General features: G+C 42.8%; 1 protein-coding gene across 1 annotated transcript in view; it reads left to right on the top strand.

The window, feature by feature from the left end:
- ZBED1 (zinc finger BED-type containing 1) overlaps positions 1–19,718 on the top strand; it is a 133,173-nt gene extending 113,455 nt beyond the window's left edge. Inside the window, exons 6-7 of the mRNA XM_081197026.1 lie at positions 5,426–5,633; positions 19,246–19,718. Of these exons, the coding sequence (XP_081053152.1) occupies positions 5,426–5,633; positions 19,246–19,434 (397 nt within the window). The 3' untranslated portion in view covers positions 19,435–19,718. The remainder of the gene's footprint in view (positions 1–5,425; positions 5,634–19,245) is intronic.
- Positions 19,719–20,421: the final 703 nt, after the last annotated feature.

Here is a 20,421-nt window from a genome sequence, read left to right as displayed (position 1 = left end):
TGTATGTTATTTTCTAGGCAAGTTTTGCCAGAAACTCTTTTGATGGAAATACTGTTGTGGTCTGATCTTTCTGATTGTTTGATTTCCTTTATTTTTCTTGCTCTGGGATTTATTTCCATGAGAAGATGGTTGCAAACCCATCAATTTGGGTGACATGCTAATTCAAACCATGGCCTAGCTCACAACAGTGAAGCAGACAGAGGACCACAGGAGGAGCATCATGGTCACAACATCCTTTTCAGAAGCCCACACACCTCCTTATTTGCACAAAGCCATGATTTGTGCCCCATTTCTCTGACTGTGTTCTGTGGAACCCTGGGGTTCTGCAAAGCAGTGCATTTTAAAAAATGTAATGGTGGTGAAGCATGTGCAGTGTGTGATTTCCATTGAGTTGCAGCCATTGAGATTAAATGCCCTTCCTCTTCTTCCCTTCCTTTCCAAGAGCTAAATTAGTAGTGGCCAATGTGGGCAGAGATGTTTTGGGTACGTGGCTTCCCAATCCTGTGCTTTGTTGTTCGTTACTGAAAGGGGGGCTGTGAGGCAGCAGGGAACTTACTTTTGCCATTGCCTTGTCCATCCTTCTCTTTGTAGCTGGCACTAACACACTGCATTGGGAAGCCTGGTAAGCAACACCCTGCCCACACCATACCACTACTGGGTTAAATTGCTGTTGAATCACTTGTCATGGGAATTCTTTGTCCCCCTCTTAGCACCTTCCATTCAGCTGCAGCCTGCAAGCAAGGGTTCAAAATGCTACTTCTTTTAACACTAACAGACGCTAGGGGAGTACAGTGGTACCTCGGGTTAAGTACTTAATTCGTTCCGGAGGTCCGTTCTTAACCTGAAACTGTTCTTAACCTGAAGCATAACTTTAGCTAATGGGGCCTCCTGCTGCCACCGCGCTGCTGGAGCATGATTTCTGTTCTCATCCTGAAGCAAATATCTTAACCCGAGGTCCTATTTTTGGGTTAGCAGAGTCTGTAACCTGAAGCGTATGTAACCCGAGGTACCACTATATTGGATTTGTGCTCATTAGATCTGGGAAGTATCTGGGCAGCCGTTTCTACATACCGAGGGTTAAAGACATTCTCTGTTGGGAATGAAGGCTCTTTATGAGGCAAAAAAATAGTTGTTCAGGTTTCCTATATCATCTGAAGACATCTGAAGGCAGCCCTGTTTAGGTAAGCTTTTAATGTTTGATGCATTACTGTATTTTAATATTTTGTTGGAAGCCGCCCAGAGTGGCTAGGGAGGCCCGGCCAGATGGGCGGGGTATAAATATATTATTATTATTATTATTATTATTATTATTATTATTATTATTATTATTATTATTATTATTATTATTATTATTATTATCCTTCTCAGAACACCTGCATCTTTTTGCTCTTCTCATTTCTGCCGTCCTTCTAGTGTTAGCCAGGCTGTGTTTCCTAGGTTGTTTAATTAGGTCCACAGTCTCGTCAACAGTGAGTTGATTTATGACCAATTTAAGGGCAGCTTGATGGTGAGAGAAGACAAAGAAGAAGGAGAGGAACAACCCCCCCCCCAAAAAAAAATCAGAATGTTCCTTCCACACTGTCTCTTCAGTACCCTACTGTGCTGCTCCTACAGTTTGTTTTTATTGCATAAAGAGTTTAGGGGGTCAAGAGTTGTATGAACAGAAACTTTAAAAGTTTTACAATTTTAAAAGGATAAAAGAAGTAAAAAAACCAAAAAACCGAAGCATACAGATGTAGTCACCAAAAGGTTAAGATGGCGGCTGTGAGGCTGATTAGCTCTTTGGGGTAATTTACAAGGCTGGCTTCATAACATTTTACAGTGTTGCTTGCTGGGGGTCATCAGAGCACGTAAACAAGCTTGCTCTCAGCAGAAAAGAGGAAAAGTAGCCAGCAGTCAGCCCCCATGTTACAGTTAAAACAGAGTTTTAAAGGAATTTTAAAAAGGAATCTGTGAAGCTCTGATAAGCGTGTCTTACCTCAGCGCCATCTTGACCGGAAACCCTTTGTTACAACTCATGGTTTGTCTCTAACACTGACAGAGATAAGGACTCTTTCTGGTGAGAGCCAAAGCCTAAAGGATGACAAGCAAAGCAAAGGCTTCTCCCATCAGTGGCTATCAGCAGCAGAGTTTTTCAAAGTCTCAAGAGTTGATGCTTCTAAAAGTTGCAGCTCTGGCTGGCTCCTCCAATGTTCAACTCCATCCCCCCTGTTTATATATATATATTACTGCAAACATTTTGCTATATTTTTGTTTAAAGTGACGGGTTCCAGCGCTAAAAAAAAAAGAAGAAGAAGCTAGAGAAGCACTGTCTCAGTATTGTATGCAAACAAAGTCAGTATGCTTGGAGAGCTTTCTGTTGAGGGCTTCATTCCATAGAAGGATGTCTCTGAATACCAGTTGCTGTAAATCCCAGGTTGACTGAGTGCTGTGGTGCTGAAATCCAGCTTGCCTGCTCCCCACAGGAATGTAGCTAGCCACTTTGAAAACAGGATGCTGGACAGACGAGCCATTGGCATGTTCCAGCAGACTATTCTTAAGGAGAAAAAATTCATATTTGACTGTGTTCTTGCCCTATTTCTCTGCTGCCGGTTAGAAATAAGTGTCTAGACAGCTTTAATAAACACTAGTTTGCTGGCTGCTCACCAACTGTTAGAGAAATCTTGGCAACATATATAGACACTAATATCTCTAGACTTCTTGCCAGAGACATGTGCTGCCTGCCTGCCTGCCTTTCACCCTGTTGTCTCACATATTTTGTGTGTTGTGTGTGTGTGTGTGTGTGTGTGTGTGTGTGTGCCAGCCTTACATATATACACACACACACTCATGTGCATGTAAAGATCAAGATTCAGAGCATCCACTGTGTTTTAAGGAAAGAACCAAAATAGCTAAAGGAGGATGATAAATGGAAAAGACGCCGCTTATGAGAATCCTTAGTATTTCAACCACAGTTTATAGATAGTTCTGCAGCAAAATGTGTGAAAAACTTACCTAAATCAATAGAAAGTCAGCATCTATAGTTGCACACAGGACTGAATCCAGTTGTTGAAAATCTGCAGTTTCCTGTGAGCACTGGACTCTTGATGTAATCATGAAGCTCTATGCTGCCTGGAAGATCAGCCTTATTCAGGCATCCTTGAAAATTGGAAATTCCACCTCAGGGAGGGTACAGAGATTAGCATTCCAGCTCTAACCTGTCTACCATCCTCAATGCCTTCAAGCAAGAAGCCTGTTTCTACCCATTTAGGCTCATCAGCTTACAGATGGTGATGGGAATTGGGAAGCTAGCGTTATCATCTTTGTGTGTGGAATTTCCATTTTATAATAATGTATTTGATAGGACTACTTTCTCTCAATTAATAGGCCAGATATTCAATCTAAAAGGATGATTTTTAAAAAAGGAATAGTGCATCAGTCTTGCACATAATGGCAAACTGGCCACTGAGCATATGCAAATAATTTCCACATTCCATGCAACTAAAAACCTGGTCACCAGCTAAAGGACTGAATATATCTATGGCTGTCTGGGTTTCTTTCCTTAGCCTAGACAACAGCGATGTTTTACAAACATAAGGCACAAATTATTAAGAAAGCTTTATGAGTTCTAGAGTGCTTCTGTTTCCCTCACCAAGTGCTGAAGCCAAGGTGTATTGCAGTATTTTACATGCAGCCTTTTGTTAGAAGTCACATTAGGGTATGCAGAATAACAGTGCTTTTGTTGAAACATTTAGCAATCTGCCTACGCCTGAGTACATTCTTAATATACTGCTGTGCCCCCTAGACAGATTAACACCTTGGAAATTGGAGGGAGGTAGATTGGGAAAGGAAGTGCCAGGGTTTTTGATGTGTAGAATATACAAGTGGTTTGTGGCAGCCAGGAAATCCTGGCTTCTGGCAACACTGAGGTTAATTATAGCTGTCTTTTGTGAGCTGTGCACAATTATGTGTCTCTGAAGAATGAGCCCTAACAAGAAGGCAGGGTAGAGGGAAAAAAGGCCTCCAGGAACCTAGAAGTGACATCAAGTAGCCACTTGACGTATTATTCTGACCTTGTGTCGATCAATATGCGTCATTCTCCCCTTCAGGTGTAGTGCATTTGTCAGCAGTTTTTTAAAAAATGAATAAAAGAACAAGGCACAAAAGGAACAGAAGTTGAAGCATAGGCCTTGGTAGGCTCATGTTGTCCTCTCTCTTTCTCTCTCCACACAGTGCATACCATCTTGTGCTCAACTGAGCATGAATTTGCAGTAAAGTGGTACCTCGGGTTACAGACGCTTCAGGTTACAGACGCTTTAGGTTACAGATGCTTTAGGTTACAGACTCCGCTAACCAAGAAATAGTACCTTAAGAACTATGCTTCAGGATAAGAACAGAAATCGTGCTCTGGCGTCACGGCGGCAGCGGAAGCCCCATTAGCTAAAGTGGTACCTCAGGTTAAGAACAGTTTCAGGTTAAGAACGGACCTCCAGAACGAATTAAGTTCTTAACCTGAGGTACCACTGTATTTGGAGCACAACCTAAGCTGCTGTTGCAGCCAGAAACAGGAGGTCTTGTCATGTTCTGGAATAAGGTGTAACCCTTAAAATGTAGTACAGCCAGAAACTGAACAGTGTTAGAGAAGTAACTGATCCGGGGGGGGGGGGTTGGGGGGGAGCTATTTTCCCCTGCACCACCTCCAAAGTTCTACCAGGCGACCCCAGAACAGGTTTTAGTGTTTCATATCTAGAGAGAATTGAAGCCAAGCTCTTCCATTGTGCAAGTCCTGTGCTTTAATCGTGGAAGTGAGAGAATGGGCTGGGATCACAAAAGCGCAGTTGAGCATCTTGCTAGTGTGTCTGTACTATGTATCTTTTTCTTAATATGTGGCTGTTAAAATTTGCAGGTAATTTTTCACTGTGTCCAGTTAACTTTTCCATATGCTGAAGGCTCTTTGTCTCACATTTTCATGTTTGTTTTCCATTTTATTCAAGCCATACTTAGTTTTCAATGCTAATACAGTAAGTGCAACAGTTACTTCTTGTGAGATCTGTGAAGCAGAGGCTGCCTATTTTTAACCTCTATAAATGTAATAAGAGACTTCCGGAAGTCACAGGAAATAACACATATGGTGTTCTGAGAGTCATAATTTAATTCTCCCAAGGGAACACTACAGGTGTCAACACTACAGTTTATATTAATAGGCAGGTTTATCTAAAGCACTTTCCATAAATGACACAATGAAATCTACTGAAATAATCACTTTGGCTACTGCAAGCAATGTGTTTTGAGATGATAAGCCCATTTGAGGGCCATTTTGTCGTATTGCTGCTTCTCTTATCCACTTCTCTATAATTTATTAAAACTTGTAACCAATCATGTGTCCTATAGCACACAGTTACCTTCAGAGAATTAATTCGCTTCTGTGTTTTTCCACCCCGTGTAGTTGCTTGTATTCACCCCACGGAGCCTACGCCCAAAGCAAACTTGCCCTTGTTCTGTCTGCCTACCGACTACAACATCTCCTGACAGCAGAAGGGAGCCACGTGACTGTTAACGTTGTAGATCCCGGCGTAGTGAATACCGATCTCTACCAAAATGTCTGCTGGGCAGCGAAAATGGTCAAGTGGATGACAGGCTGGCTTCTCTTAAAGGTACCTGGGGGTATTGTCAGAGTGTCATTTCGTGATGAGGTCTCCTGTGCATGGCTAAAGATGTATTCAGTATTGCTAGTGGCTCACAAATTTCTCATCTCTTCTTGTTGTGTTCTTCCTGTGCTGCTAACATGAATCAGAAACACCTCTGCCTTAGGAAGTTAATATTGCACACAGGTGGCCAGCTGGCAGCCCAGCTAGTCCCCAGCTGGTTTTACGCTTCCCCCAGACCTGCCAGGTCAGACTTGGCGCTCACATGATTCTGCACGCCCAGGCAACATGTCTTTGGCCAATAGCTTCACACAAGGCGCTGCTTCTACGTTAGCTATCCAGCTTCCAGCTCCAGTGACATAAGGTTCCAGGGACATTTCTCTCTTTGCTCATGAAAGGTTGAATACAGGCCTCAAGGACTGCCTCTTTCCATATGAACCTACCCAGAATCAGATCATCTTCTGAGACCCTTCTTCATGTGCCACCTCCCTGCTGTTTGCACTAGTGCAATGTTCTTACTTTAATAATAATAATAATAATAATAATAATAATAATAATAATAATAATAATAATAATATCTTTATTGTCATTGCCCCCTTCGGGGACAACGAAATTACTTGACTGCTCCATAAAAACACTAATTAAACAATACAGTATTGTTAATCCCACCTTTGTGGATTTTAGAATGAAATGGCATGGTTGGGATAGCAAACTGTTGTACAGTTTATAAGTCTGACATGTATAGTATCTCACAATGTGAAAAGCATGGCAGACTTCTCCAAAGACCTTTGGTCAAACCCTCAGAGGTAAATTCCACTAAGTTCTGCATGGCTTACTCACAGGTTAATAGGACTGTAGTCTGAATTCAATGGGTAGTAGTCAACTAAGTTTTACTCTAACTTAGACCCATTCAAATTAATTAACATGATTCAGATAGGTCAATTAATTTCAGTAGGTCTACTTTGGGTAAAACTTAGTTGACGACCACCCAGTTAACATGATGCTACACATCTACTTTTAGATAAAATTGCAGAAATAGTTACAACGGGGAAATATGTGTTTTTCTTTCATATATATTTGAAAGAGTTTACTGAAATAAAGTTGTGTTACACTAAAATCTTCCCTAATGTTGGATTAGGGCCTAGATTGTTCACACTTGGCAGGTGGATTTAAAACTTTGATATGAATATACAACCAGTATAGTGAAGTGTTTATAATCTGAAATAGTATATAAAACCAAATTCTTAATACAATAAAACCATTCATTGGAAATACCTGATAATTCATTGGAAATACCTGATAATACCAGCCTGTTGCTCCGCCATGACCTCCCTGCCAATTTGGATACAATAAAGGAACTGGAGGCCCCTCGACTGTCCTCGGGTCCAGTATTGGACCACTTTGACCGGATATCTCCAGCCGATGTGGACAGATTCCTCCAAGCTGGAAAGCCCACCACCTGTCCTCTTGACCCGTGCCCGTCATGGCTGATTAGAGCGTGTCCAGACGAGGTGCGGGCCCCCCTGGGGGATATCATCAATTTGTCCCTTGGCACCGGGATATTCCCAGGGGAACTGAAGGAGGCGGTGGTGCGTCCGCTCTTAAAGAAAACATCATTAGATCCCTTAGATCTATCCAATTACCGCCCGGTCTCGAATCTTCCATTCCTGGGTAAGGTGATTGAGAGAGCGGTTGCTGAACAGCTTGGTAGGTTCCTGGATGAAACATCTGCTTTGGACCCATTCCAGTCCGGCTTCCGTGCTGGCCATGGGACCGAGACGGCTCTGGTCGCCCTAACAGATGATCTCCGCAGACAGCTGGATCGAGGCGGGTCGGGGCTGCTGATTCTTTTAGATCTGTCAGCAGCCTTTGACATGGTCGATCACGAACTCCTGGACCACCGCCTTGCCGACGTGGGGATCCAGGGCACAGTCCTTCAATGGCTGCGCTCGTTTCTCTCTGATCGGGGACAGAGGGTGGCGCTTGGGGGGGAATTGTCATCGCGTCACTCCTTGGTGTGTGGAGTGCCTCAGGGTGCGATTCTCTCCCCGATGCTTTTTAACATCTTTATGCGCCCCCTCGCCCAGCTTGTCCGGAGTTTTGGGCTGGGTTGCCATCAGTATGCTGATGACACCCAACTCTATCTGTTGATGGATGGCCATCCTAACTCGGCCCCAGACACACTGACCAGATGTCTGGAAGCTGTGGCTGGATGGTTACGTGGGAGCCGGTTGAAGTTAAATCCTTCGAAGACAGAGGTCCTCTGGCTGGGGCGGGACGATATGGGATCGAGGGGGCAACTCCCATCTCTTGCGGGGGTGCAATTAGTGCCAGCACCGTCCGTTAAGAGTTTGGGTGTAATCTTCGATACCTCCCTCTCTATGGAGGCGCAGATTACAGCTATAACAAAGGCGGCATTTTTTCATCTCCGCCAAGCTAAGCAGTTGGCCCCTTATCTCTCTCGCCCTGACCTAGCCACTGTGATCCATGCGACGGTCACCTCCAGACTGGATTATTGTAACTCGCTCTACGTGGGGCTGCCCTTGAGACTGACCCAGAAACTCCAGCGGGTGCAGAATGCCGCGGCGAGACTCCTTATGGGGTCTTCGCTGCGAGATCACATTCATCCAGTACTATACCAGCTGCACTGGCTCCCGGTGGAGTACAGGATCAGGTTTAAGGTGCTGGTTTTAACCTTTAAAGCCCTATACGGCCTAGGACCCTCGTACCTACGGGACCGCCTCTCCTGGTATGCCCCACAGAGAAACCTACGGTCTGCAAATAATAACACCCTCAAGGTCCCAGGCCTCAGAGAGGTTAGGCTGGCCTCAACTAGAGCCAGGGCCTTCTCGGCTGCAGCTCCAACCTGGTGGAACGCTCTGTCACAAGAGACTAGGGCCCTGCGGGACCTGACATCCTTCCGCAGGGCCTGCAAGACAGAGTTGTTCCGCCAGGCCTTTGGTCAGGGCGCAGCCTGACTCCCTCCTCTGGCAACCGCACAGAATTTTGTTTAATCGGTTGCCATCAATTTGATTTGATTTTAACTAATTTTTATAATGAAATATTTTTAGAATGTGCTATTATTTGATTGTTTATTTGACTGTTGTTAGCCGCCCTGAGCCCGGCTTGGCTGGGGAGGGCGGGATATAAATAAAATTTATTATTATTATTATTATTATTATTATTTAAAAATACTACCTTAAAAGAAAAAGTGAATTGTTGGCAATACACCCGGGGAGTGGGGGGGGCGTTTCTGAAGGGGGGGAAATTGTTTTATGACTTAAGTATAGATTGTTTTTTCTAGTGTGATTTGCATCCAGTGGTATATTCTTCCAGTGGCAGATAATGCAAAACAAAACAAAACAAAACACTTCAGCCTGGACCCACCATAAGCAAGTAGATTGGAATCTGTCAATGTGATTCTAGTAGGCTGAATTAAATCGTGCCCTTTGTGCTTTCAAGTATGTTTCTTTTATTCTGGTCAGATAAGTTCCATGTCCTGGCCTGATTTTGGAGAGTCCTCTTACAGCCCTCTGGGAAATAATTGGGCACTGATCTGCTGTAAATACGGCTGTGATCCGTTAACACTTCACAGAATTACTGAACTATGCATGTGCCCCCTGATGTAAATCCATGCTGAAATTCAAAAACAATGAGAATGCTGAATCATAGTGCATATGTGAACTGTCAGGAAGTAGATGCTGCACTGGACTGAAACATAGGTTTCTTAAAAGTGTGCAGGCTTCTTTCTTTCTTTCTTTCTTTCTTTCTTTCAATGGAAATGTCTGTCTTTATATAATGCTCTGAGGTTCAGTCTCCAAGGAATTAGGCAAGTAGGCAGCCTTTCTCCTGCAAAAAACACCAACTATAGCACACACCCTTTTTTTTTTACTAGCCATTTTGGCCCATGTAAACTTCTCATTTAGAAAGAGACACTGAGATGAAATATGCTTGAGAAGAAAATGTGTGCATTTACTTACTGAATGTTATGGTATTATAGATCAACCTTGGTGGAAGACATGTAGCATTTAGTTGTCCATGAAGTAAAAATGTTTACAGCAGAGTACTGGGATACATTTGCTCCCTCTCCTAAACTGAGATTTCCACTTTTTTATTATGTACCAAGGATCCTCCAGCCACAGGTTTGGGTCCCAATTCCAAATGACCTGTATACTTCTTCCTGCTTCAAAAGCTTCTTCTTGGTGTCTTCCAGTGGCTTCTTGTCTCTCCTCCAGTTTGCCATCCACTTTCCTATCAAACTCAAAACACAACCCCTTTCCATCCCCAAGTGGACTTCCCACACGTATATCCTATCCCTGTCTCTGTGGTCCTTTCAGATGCCTCCTTGACATCTTCCCTTTAATCCCAAGCATTTCCCTTTGAAAGTCAGGGCACTGTTTTGTATAGCAGTTTCCAGGAGCTAGCTCAAAGCATTCTAACCCATGATCCATGTACCTCACCATTAGGGACTTTTGTAGCCCGTAACACTACATATAGGAATGTGAGCTATCATCCTGATCTTCCTTGCCAATATCATCTTTTTTTTAAAAAAAAGAGAGAGAGAAAGTGAGAGAGAGGTTCTTACCGCACATGTAGTTACTGCGCTGAAGAATGACAATGCTCTGAAGAATGACAATGCTTTGAGAAATTTGGCAGGTTACAAAAAATTCCCACTTCTACCTATTATTTGTCACTGTCAGTAAAGTGCAAGCAGTAGACAAGAAACGTTGCAATTATCTTCCAGTTAATACTCTTCCAAGTCAAAAAGAGGGCAGGGGCTATGGCATTTCTGACAAGCAATTAACTAGCCTTCATTCCAACACCCCAGGGCGGGGTTGGGAGGGGAACCTTCTAGCGATTCTTTAACGATAGAAATTATAATCCCAGGATGTGAAAGACAGCAGCAGTCTTTCCTTTAAGACAGCAATTTTAAAGATGGACAGGGAAGTGGGAGCATGTGTGGTCCTTTCCGCTGCACCCTCCATGTTGTAAAACTCCACCGAGGCATTAAAATAATACATTGGTGGGGGGAGGGCCAGCCGTTGTTCACAAATGCAGTCTTATGTTTATATTTCTAGTATTTTGCAAGGTGTCAACAGGTCTCTTCCCAAGGCTGGGTGGTTTTCTAAGAGACAATTAGAAATGGACGAGCAAAAAAAAAATTCCGGAAGTGGGCATGGTTTTGAATAAAAGCCCTGGCTCTTGTCCAAAGAAGATAATGGAGGAAGTACCTTCTAGCTAATTAAGACTGCTGTCCTATACTCACTTGAAGACAACAGGACTTCTGATTAGTCAGGTATAGGATCACACTGTAAGGCTGCCTCTGAGGAAGGCCTTTTGAACCTACAGTAAGGCTAACTGAGCACGGTGGGACTTCCTTCTGCATAAACATGTTGGGCTATAGATCGCATCTGTGCCTTCTGCAAACACAGAGACAAGCTCCTGAGAATAACAGTTATCCAAATGTATTGATTCTCGTGTATAGCTCCATCTCCCCCTTACTCTGTTCCAATGATGTTGCTTGTGATTTACCTAACTTAACATATTAGATGAAGGACACACACCACAGAAAACTTGATATGGAATATCTGAACACACTTAAAATTGCTTAGTTTGTCCTACAGCCTGAACTATTTTATATACAGTCGTAACTTGGACCCAAACGCCCCGGAACTCGGACGTTTTGGCTCCCAAATGCTGCAAACCCAGAAGTGATTGTTCCGGTTTGCAAATGTCCTTTTGGAACCCGAACGTCCGACAGGGCTTCCGTGGCTTCTGATTGGCTGCAGGAGTTTCCTGCAGTCAATAAGAAGCCGCAATTTGGTTTTCAAACGTTTTAAGTCGAACAAATTTCTAGAATGGTTTCTGTTCGACTTCCAAGGTACGACTGTATTGTTGTTGTTGTTTGTTTGTTTGTTTGTTTTCATGATGCACCTCTATTTTTACAGCTGCAGAGCGCGATGTAGGGCTGACTTACGAGAAAACATGTGTAGGTTTGCACTGCAAGAGAAGTGTTTTTACAATTGTCTCGTTAATGAATTGTTAAATGGATTGTACATAAATTTTGCTTTTATAGTTGCCCTGAAGGAAGAGTCATAAGACTTGCAATGTACTAGACTCATAAATCACCCTTTTCCTCCACTTCTTTTTGCTTGCTTTCACTTGGTTTCCCCCACCTCTTGCATTCTTCCTTCTCTGGATCAATTAAAGCCCAGATAACTTGTTTGCATCACTTGAGCAAGTTTAAAAATCTGTACCATGGAATGTCTATAGATTAGTGTTTAGTGATCTCAAAACAAACAGCATGCTGGAATTCTTGTGTCTGAAATAATAGGCATCCATTGCTTTATGGTGCTATAGTAAAGGTAAAGGTACCCCTTCCCATACGGGCCAGTCTTGCCAGACTCTAGGGTTGTGCGCTCATCTCACTCTATAGGCCGGGAGCCAGCGCTGTCCGCAGACACTTCCGGGTCACGTGGCCAGCGTGACAAGCTGCATCTGGCGAGCCAGCGCAGCACACGGAGCGCCGTTTATCTTCCCGCTGGTAAGCGGTCCCTATTTATCTACTTGCACCCGGGGGTGCTTTCGAACTGCTAGGTTGGCAGGCGCTGGGACTGAACGACGGGAGCGCACCCCGCCGCGGGGATTCGAACCGCCGACCATATGATCGGCAAGTCCTAGGCGCTAAGGTTTTACCCACAGCGCCACCCGCGTCCCTTAATTAGTTAGTGGCTTTCTCCTAAAATTAGTAATATTCACTAGCAGTGAGTAGGACAAGGCAGAACCACCCTCCTCACTCCTTCCCTGGACTGGGAAGGGAAGGGAAAGTTAGCAAGGAGGTTAAGACTACATGGATGAAGCAGATGGAGCACTGGATTAGCAATAGTGCTTGTGCCACTGATCCAACAAGCCACCTTGCCACTGCCCTGCTCTGTCCTACCGTCAGCCAGTTCTAGGCAAGGAGCAGCAACACTGGTGTCAGAAGTGTGGCTTCATAGATCTACCACACATGCCACTGCTGGAAATATTGTCTAGAAGGCATGCGTTCTTGGTAACAGAGCTGCAAATTAATGGTGATTGCTCCTATTTTGATTAAGCAATGAAATACAATGAAGCAGAAAAATGTTATTTTAAAAAATATTCTGAAACGGAAATCTGAATTGCCACATGTTCTTCAGTTTTACTCTTAAGTACCTACACAATACAAGTCAAATAACAAACATCTCTCTCATTAGCCTTAAGTGCTTTTTGTCACAACAGCACTATGGAAATGCATCATTCTTGTCTAGGTTTTTAATATTTTTCTTCTGCTTCTCAGTGTTTTTAGGATCTTCCTTTCATCCTCACTTGAGTTGATTGTTTAAAACAGCCAATGTACAACTTACTTGAAGTGATGAGAGCACAGGTTTAGCAAGCGGGAAATAATTAAAGCAATTTATCTCACTGAGTGATGCAGCCTGTTCAGTTTGAATAAAAATTAACTTAATTTTATTTTCCTCCATCTGTGTTCCAGGCCTAAGGCTTTGCAAAGTTCACAAACAATTGTAATCCTCTTAGTGAGCGCATATTTAAGAACCAAAAGGTCAGCCATCTTTCATTCATTTATCAAAGTTATTGTACAATTAAAGAAAAGCAAATAGCTGTTTTAAGTTTTGTTTTCAAAGGGTGCTGATCAGATTAAGGCTGTATGAATTCCTCCAAAGGCTTAAAGCTCATCCACACTTCCTCTTGTCACACTGCTTTCCCTAGAAAACCGCTCTTTAGTGCTGAAACAGAGCAAACCGGAGGAGACCAGGGGGAAGGAGAGCTGGTCACTGCAGGAGAGAGAGACAGCTTGGCTCCCTCACCAGCCTGACTTATCACTGCCTCTTAGACCCACTCCTCTCCAGCCTCCGCTTCTGCATCTGATTCTGAACTACTCTCTCCCACAGACTCTTCCTGCTCACTAAACCCTGTTGCTTCTTCAGCTTGCGACACCTCCTCCTCCCCCTTGTCTGCTCCCTCTTCAACTTCTGTTCACTCATCGTCATCCCAGCACCACTCCCCTGGCTCTGAGCCTTCTTCCTTTAGGGATTCCCCAGCTGGCACCTCCCACCACTCTTCTGCATCCATCCAGTCCTTGAGCATGCTCAGTGGCCATGGAGTGCTGAGAAGAGAAAACATAAAACTGTGGGGGCAGGGCAGATTTTCTGGAAACAGGGCATGACTGGCTGGAACCCTGCACTGCAACATTTTGTTGCAGGTTCCACTTCTACACTAGTATTTGCATTCTTTGTACACTTATAGAGTGTCCTTCATTAGTATTTTTTTTGCAGATATAGCCAACGTACCTTTTTAATATGCTGCAATTTGCATCTAAACCATCTTCAGCTGCTTTATTAGTACAGTTCTTAATGAAGCACCATGGAAGAAGGGAGGGGGGAACCATATCTGCATTATTTATTAGATCTGCAGCAAATGCTAGTTCTTTAGGAGCAGGCAAAACATTTGGAGGCTGTGTGGCTTATTAGGAGAAAATGCCTTTATGCGTGTAGTTAATCCAGTGGCTTTTAAAAATAGTTCATTGGTGTAAACGACCAATATATACAATTTTTTTTTTTTTTTAGTTGATATCAACTTGAACACTACAATAGTTGCCCTTCTAGGGCAGGGGTAGAAATAAAGGAGAGAAGCTGTGCTGATATTACTAATCAATGCTTATTTTATTAAAAATGCTATTCCTCCTCCTCCTCTTTTTTTTTTATTTAAGAAAAGGTATAGGTATGATTTTTCTAAATTCACATTGTCTTGTTTGTTGTATATTCCTATAATAGCTTAAGTATTTTGGCCAGATAAAGGTTTTAAAATTGGTAACAAAGCTATCTTTTCATGGATGATTGCCATTCGGATTGTCTGCAAAGGAAAGATAGTCACAGAAAGAAACCTGGACAATCTAGTCTTTTGTAATCACTTCTCCTTTAAAGGTTTGTTGTTGAATGAAGCTTTTCTAGATGAACAATGCAAGTAACCTTGAGACTAATCATATGCAGGACAAACCTTTTTATGGAGAACCAGTAGTTTATCAAATTTCTCTTGGGTACATCCCAGTACATCCCAGAAGCAGAAGGGTGAACACAGAGGATTTTAAAGGAAATAAATAAACAGAAAACAGGAAGCTGAGGGGGGGGGGGAGAGAGAGAGAGAGAGAGAGAGAGAGAGAGAGAGAGAGAGAGAGAGAGAGAGAGAGAGAGAGAGAGAGAATTATCTATAATGTTTTGAGAAACAAATGGCCTGCAGATTGCTGTACCGTATTGTCTGTCATTTTCTGTTGACTGTGTACTCTTGTCTTTACTTAACCATTATGACATTTGCACAACATACAAAATGACTTAAAAAAAAACACTTCTTGTTTCTTGAGCATTCAAAGATGCTTAGTGTTTGATAGCATATAACAATACAATGTGTGCAAGCAGCATGTATCGGCAAGGGACATAGTTTTGTAAAGTGGAAAGAAAACAGACCACTTTTCATAATAAATGCATTTATAGCTACGTATTATGTGTGCCCAGTATCATCTCTGTAGTCTTCAGTCTTCAAAGAGTGTGCCTAAAGATTTTCATAGCTTTCCATGCCACTGAGTTTCTTTCATCCTGCCCCAGTTGCTATAGTGATTCATCTTTCATTGGTCCCCCTCCATCCCCAGGGCTGGAAAAGGTTATCAATAAGATAGGCTTAGGTAATTAGTTTTCACAGGAGTAGGAATTAGACCCATGTGGGCATGTACTGTGTCTTGGATTATGTTAGTCTGCAGTGTCCTGTAAATAAACAGGGCACCAACTCAGCTCTGGAAACAGATTGTAATACTTGCTCACACCTTTCACATAAAAAATATGTTTTGTCTGAACATTTCAGAAGGACAGGAGTCAAAACATTCAAACAGAAGTATCATAAGCTCAAGATGTATCTACACGAGCCAGGTTATCATAGCAATTTCCAGAAAGGGAGCCACGCTAATCCGTTGCAGCAAGGAATTGTGTTGCTTATTTGCATAAGTTTTCACATGATCACAATGCCCATATCACCCCAGTGCTTGCTGAGATGTGCAAAACGCACCTGTCTGATGTAACATCCGGTTGTTGAAACAGTACATAGTGACATAAAGATTGTTGATGCACTTCAGTCTTTAGTTCCAAGTAAGATCCCCACAGTTGTGTCAAGGTCTAAGCCAAAGGCATGAGAGAGGAACCTTCTTGCCATGTGTGCTTGAATCAGTTGGTTCAGGATCAGTGTTTGATGGGGGCTGTTGCTGAGCCTGTACAAGAGGAAATCCTTAAAAGAAAAGTTAGTTAAGGAGCTCATTTTTGGATTGGACCATGTGAAATTTGTTCCACATTTTTGAAGCTGTTAATAGTGTTCAGCAAGGCTCAATTTTCTATGTGGTGGGATTTATCATCCGTATGAAACCCGCTGGTGGGCAGGAGATTGCCCATAGCTTTGTTCTGTATTTAAGCGGTACTTTTGGGTGTTTGGAATTTGTGCATAAGGGGAAACAAGCTAAAATTAAATCCCAAACAATACCAAAATAATGTCTGTTGGACGCCAAGTGCTCTAAGGAAAGTGAGTTTTCCTGTAGTTGTCTGGGCATTTGTTGCTCAGTAAAAAGTGATATGAAGTGAATATGTTTCACACAAGAGGCTGGTTTTGACCTTTAAAATCCTTGATAGTTGGGATTTGTAGATCTCGGAAATGCCTTAGATTAACTCCCACCATCCTTCAAGATTGCTGGGTAAAACCCTGCTTGAAATCCCATCAGGAGATCAAGATGGTGGCAGTGGAAGAAGAAGGCCTTTTCTGTAGGAGCCTCAAGGCTCAGGAATGAGGTCCCAGAGGGACAATATTAAACATAACTCTGTAATATTCAGAGATCACTGCTTCTGAATTTGTTACTGTAACTGTTTTCAGCGGGTCTGTAGATTTATTTTTTTCCATTTCTGTCCTGAAAAAGCAGAATATGCATCTGATGATGGCCCACCATTTTGGTATGGATATTTTTATTTTAGGAGTATAGTCACATTTGCAAGCTGCCTCAGATGGTAGGGGAGGTCAGGTAACACCTTTTAAGTACAGTCTCAGTGTGTTTAGGTTCCTTGTTTTCCCTGATGAAACGAGGCAATTATTGAAAAATAGGAGATCAGTGGGATCAGTAATATATGAGGCTGGGGCTGGGGGATCCAAATCTGTGATTAAAAATTTAAAACTTTGTAAGAATGTTTTTGTAAAGCCTAGGATAGGAAGTAAATCTGTTAAATGTGGGACAAATTATATTATATGAAAACAAAATGTTGCTTTTTGTTTGTTTGACATGTACTAGTTTTCTCTTTGACAGCACAGCACTTTGATGATAATTATTTGTGTCAAGTGAAATCCTCTAGTTTACCTTGCTGTGCTGGATTAAGCCTCACAATCTTCATTTGCTGTCACCCTGGTTGTTGTGGTCTCTGGCTCATAGTGTGTTACTCAACAGAATGCATTATATACACACATACATACAACTTGCACCTTCATCTGCTTGTGGCAGATTAAAGGACATTTCATCCTGATAAAATGAGTAATTACACTAGAGATTGCAATATTGCCTCTTGCTTTCAGTAATGCATTAATTCCGCTGCTAAGAAAGGAACAACTTGCCATTTCTGTGTAATGCTGCTGTACTGAGATTGAAAATCCTTGGATCGAACCCACGGCAGTGAATAAACCACAGTTTCAAAATCCCTATAGGCATGCTGTGACCTCAAGCTCTACCCATGTACAACTATAAGCAAAATGCCAGAAGCTGACATTTGCAAAGAGATTAATGATTTTGAAAAACCTTGTGTTGGTTTAGCCAGCTTGGATCACCTGAAATAACCTGATATTCAGACGCTGTGATATTTTGCCCCACAGCCTAATGAATATGAAAGTGTTACAGGTAGGGCACCCTGAAGCTTAAGTTGAAATAACAGTGATACTAACATCCAGATTGCTCATTCTCCAATAAAATGACCCTGTCCCAGATTTTAAATACTGTTTCTCAGATTCCTTAAATTTCGGGCCTACCATCTTTCCTCCCTTTCTCTTCTTATCTCTTCCTTCCCCTCTTCTGTATACTGAAATGGAGCAAGACATGCCATTTTACTTCCACATTTTTCAAACTTACTGCAGTGGCTTGAAAACAAACAAACATAGGATGCAACCCAGTTCCTTACTGGGAGAGGACGTTGTGTATGCAGAGGGCAGTGGATCACCAGGAGAATAGGTTGCTAACCTATTTCTAATGATGTTGTAATTAACAAGATTAAACAATTAATTTGCAGTTGGGGAAAGAAGAAAGCTTAAATCAGGTCTCACAAAACTAACTCGGGATTATATAATTTTGAGGACAGATGTCTAAACATCACCTTGAAGCACAAGATGTATCTTTCTACATTTGCAAACTTGACAAGTTTGATTCTCATTGGTCTCTCCCAACAAAATACATGTGTGTGCGTGTTCACACACACAAACAATGGTGATAAATTCAGTGTTTTCCCCCCCAAAAAATCAGTGCTGGTATTCACCATGAAGTTATTACAGTAAGTGCCACACTTTTTAACAACAACAAAAAGAGGTGCCAGTACTGTGTATCCTTCTCCCTAGGGGGTGGGGAGCACTGGTGATAATTCCTGATATATCAAGATTTCTCCTCATAGAATGATAGTTTCCAGAGTTCCTTGGTCAGAGTGCTGAGGAATGGGGGCATAACTAGCTCTTGTATTGTTTTGTAAACAGATGCTCTATCTAGTAAACAGTGGCGTAGCGTGGGGGGTGCAGGGGGGACCGGCCGCACCGGCCGCAACATCTGGGGGTTAGGGTTAGGGGGCGCAAATCCACGGGTTAGTGGGTGCAAATCCACGGGTTAGGGGGCGCAAATTACTTGCCTTGCCCCGGGTGCTGACAACCCACGCTACGCCACTGCTAGTAAAAACAGCAACAGAATCTGTGTTGCCATGTCAGGTCCTAAAACTGAAAGAACTAGGTGGTTTCTAAGCAACAAAGAACCCCCATACCTCTTCCCACCCCAAACAATTATAGAGGGGAGTGGTGAAGGCAAGCTAAAGGCAGAGATGTGATACATTTATCTTTGCTTAAAGTCCTTGAGAGACAGTACTTCCACGTAATCTGCCCATGGGGATCATTCTGTTCATTGTGGTGTTATATTTGTCAAATGTTACTACACTATGTAACTTGACAATTGCCTCTTGTTCAGAGAATAACTAGCTCATAGACCACTTTTAGCAAGTCTCAAGGGAAGAAAACTTGCCCTGAGTGACACACAGTCTCTCCCCTTCCTCTCTCTTTCTTCTCCACCCCCACTCCCTCTATCTTTGCCTCTCCCCCCACCAACTCCACCTAAACCAAATATATTCGAGAATTGGGCTTATATGATTTCCTTATAGAACATAACCTCTCCCCCACCCCACCTACCAATTAGCCAGTGCTTGAAATATGTCTTGGAAGTAAGTTCATGCTCATGTCTTGATAAACCTTATTCTGTGCATTCCTGTTCTACTTGATTGATTGATTGATTGATTGATTGATTGATTGATTGATTTCTCATCCACAGAGCCCAGAAGAGGGTGCGTCCACATCAATCTATGCAGCAGTTTCACCAGAGTTGGAAGGCATTGGCGCCTGCTATCTTTGCAACGAGCAAAGGACAAAATCTGCAGACGTCTCCTATGATGAGGAGTTGCAGAAAAGACTCTGGACAGAAAGTTGCAGACTTGTTGGGATCCCTGATACAGCACCGTAGGAGGGCTCGGAAAATAGCCACAGCTTGCTGTGTGAATGCAATACGTCCCACCGGCCTCTGTTGTGCGGCATCACTCATACTTCCGGAATTCACTGTTCAGTCACGCCTGCAAATAAGAACTCTGTTCGAGCTACCAGTCTGCTAGTGGTGGTGGCGGCAGTGGTGGTGATAGGCAAGAGGTTCCCATCCAGAATTGTGTGTACGGTGGTTTTTGAACTTGACCATCCATTTTGTAATCATAATGTTTCAGTCTGTGATTAAATATATATATATCTTTAACCTTATGTAGAATTAGGGGTTTTCTTTCACACAGAGACGGCGAACCGCCAAGTCCCCCAGATGTTGCTGGACTTAACACTTCCATCATCCCTGACCAATGGCCATGCTGGCTGGAGCTGATGAGAGTTATAGTCCAAAAATTAATTGAGAGCCACAGGTTCCCCACCCCTGCTGCAATATCACTAAAAAGGTACTGTTTCGTTAGGCTGAAACGAATTCAACTTAAGGCAAGCTCTTCAAAGCTCTAGCGTAGGCATTTTGTGTGCCTTTCAGCAACTTGAAGAAACTGGAGTTTCTTTCCTTTGTGCTAACCTATGACAGGGCCTTTTCAGTAGTGGTTTCTCATTTGTGGAATGCCCTTTCTGGTGAGGTGGGCCTGTCTCCATCGTTACTGACTTTCACAAGGAATCTGAAAACCATAGAATTGTAGAGTCAGAAGGGACCCTGAGGATCATCTAGTCCAATCCCCTGCAGTGCAGAAATATGCAGATGTCCCATACAGGAATCGAACCTGCAACCTTGGAGTTATCAGCACCATGCTTTAACCAACTGAGCTATCCATGTGTATACAATGCTGTGTATGATTAAGAATAGCTTAGGACTCTTGCCATGTTTTAGATAGCTGGCCCTTTAACTTGACCAAGCTGCTACATAGAATCATAGAAGATTCTATGCCCGAAGATTCTAAGAATGATCATCTGTACTTCA

This window comes from Podarcis bocagei (assembly GCF_964188305.1).
Source record: "Podarcis bocagei genome assembly, chromosome: 6".
In the NCBI taxonomy this organism is placed as follows: Eukaryota; Metazoa; Chordata; class Lepidosauria; order Squamata; family Lacertidae; genus Podarcis; species Podarcis bocagei.
The sequence above is the reverse complement of the archived record's forward strand: the minus strand, read 5'-3'. Positions and strand labels throughout refer to the sequence as shown.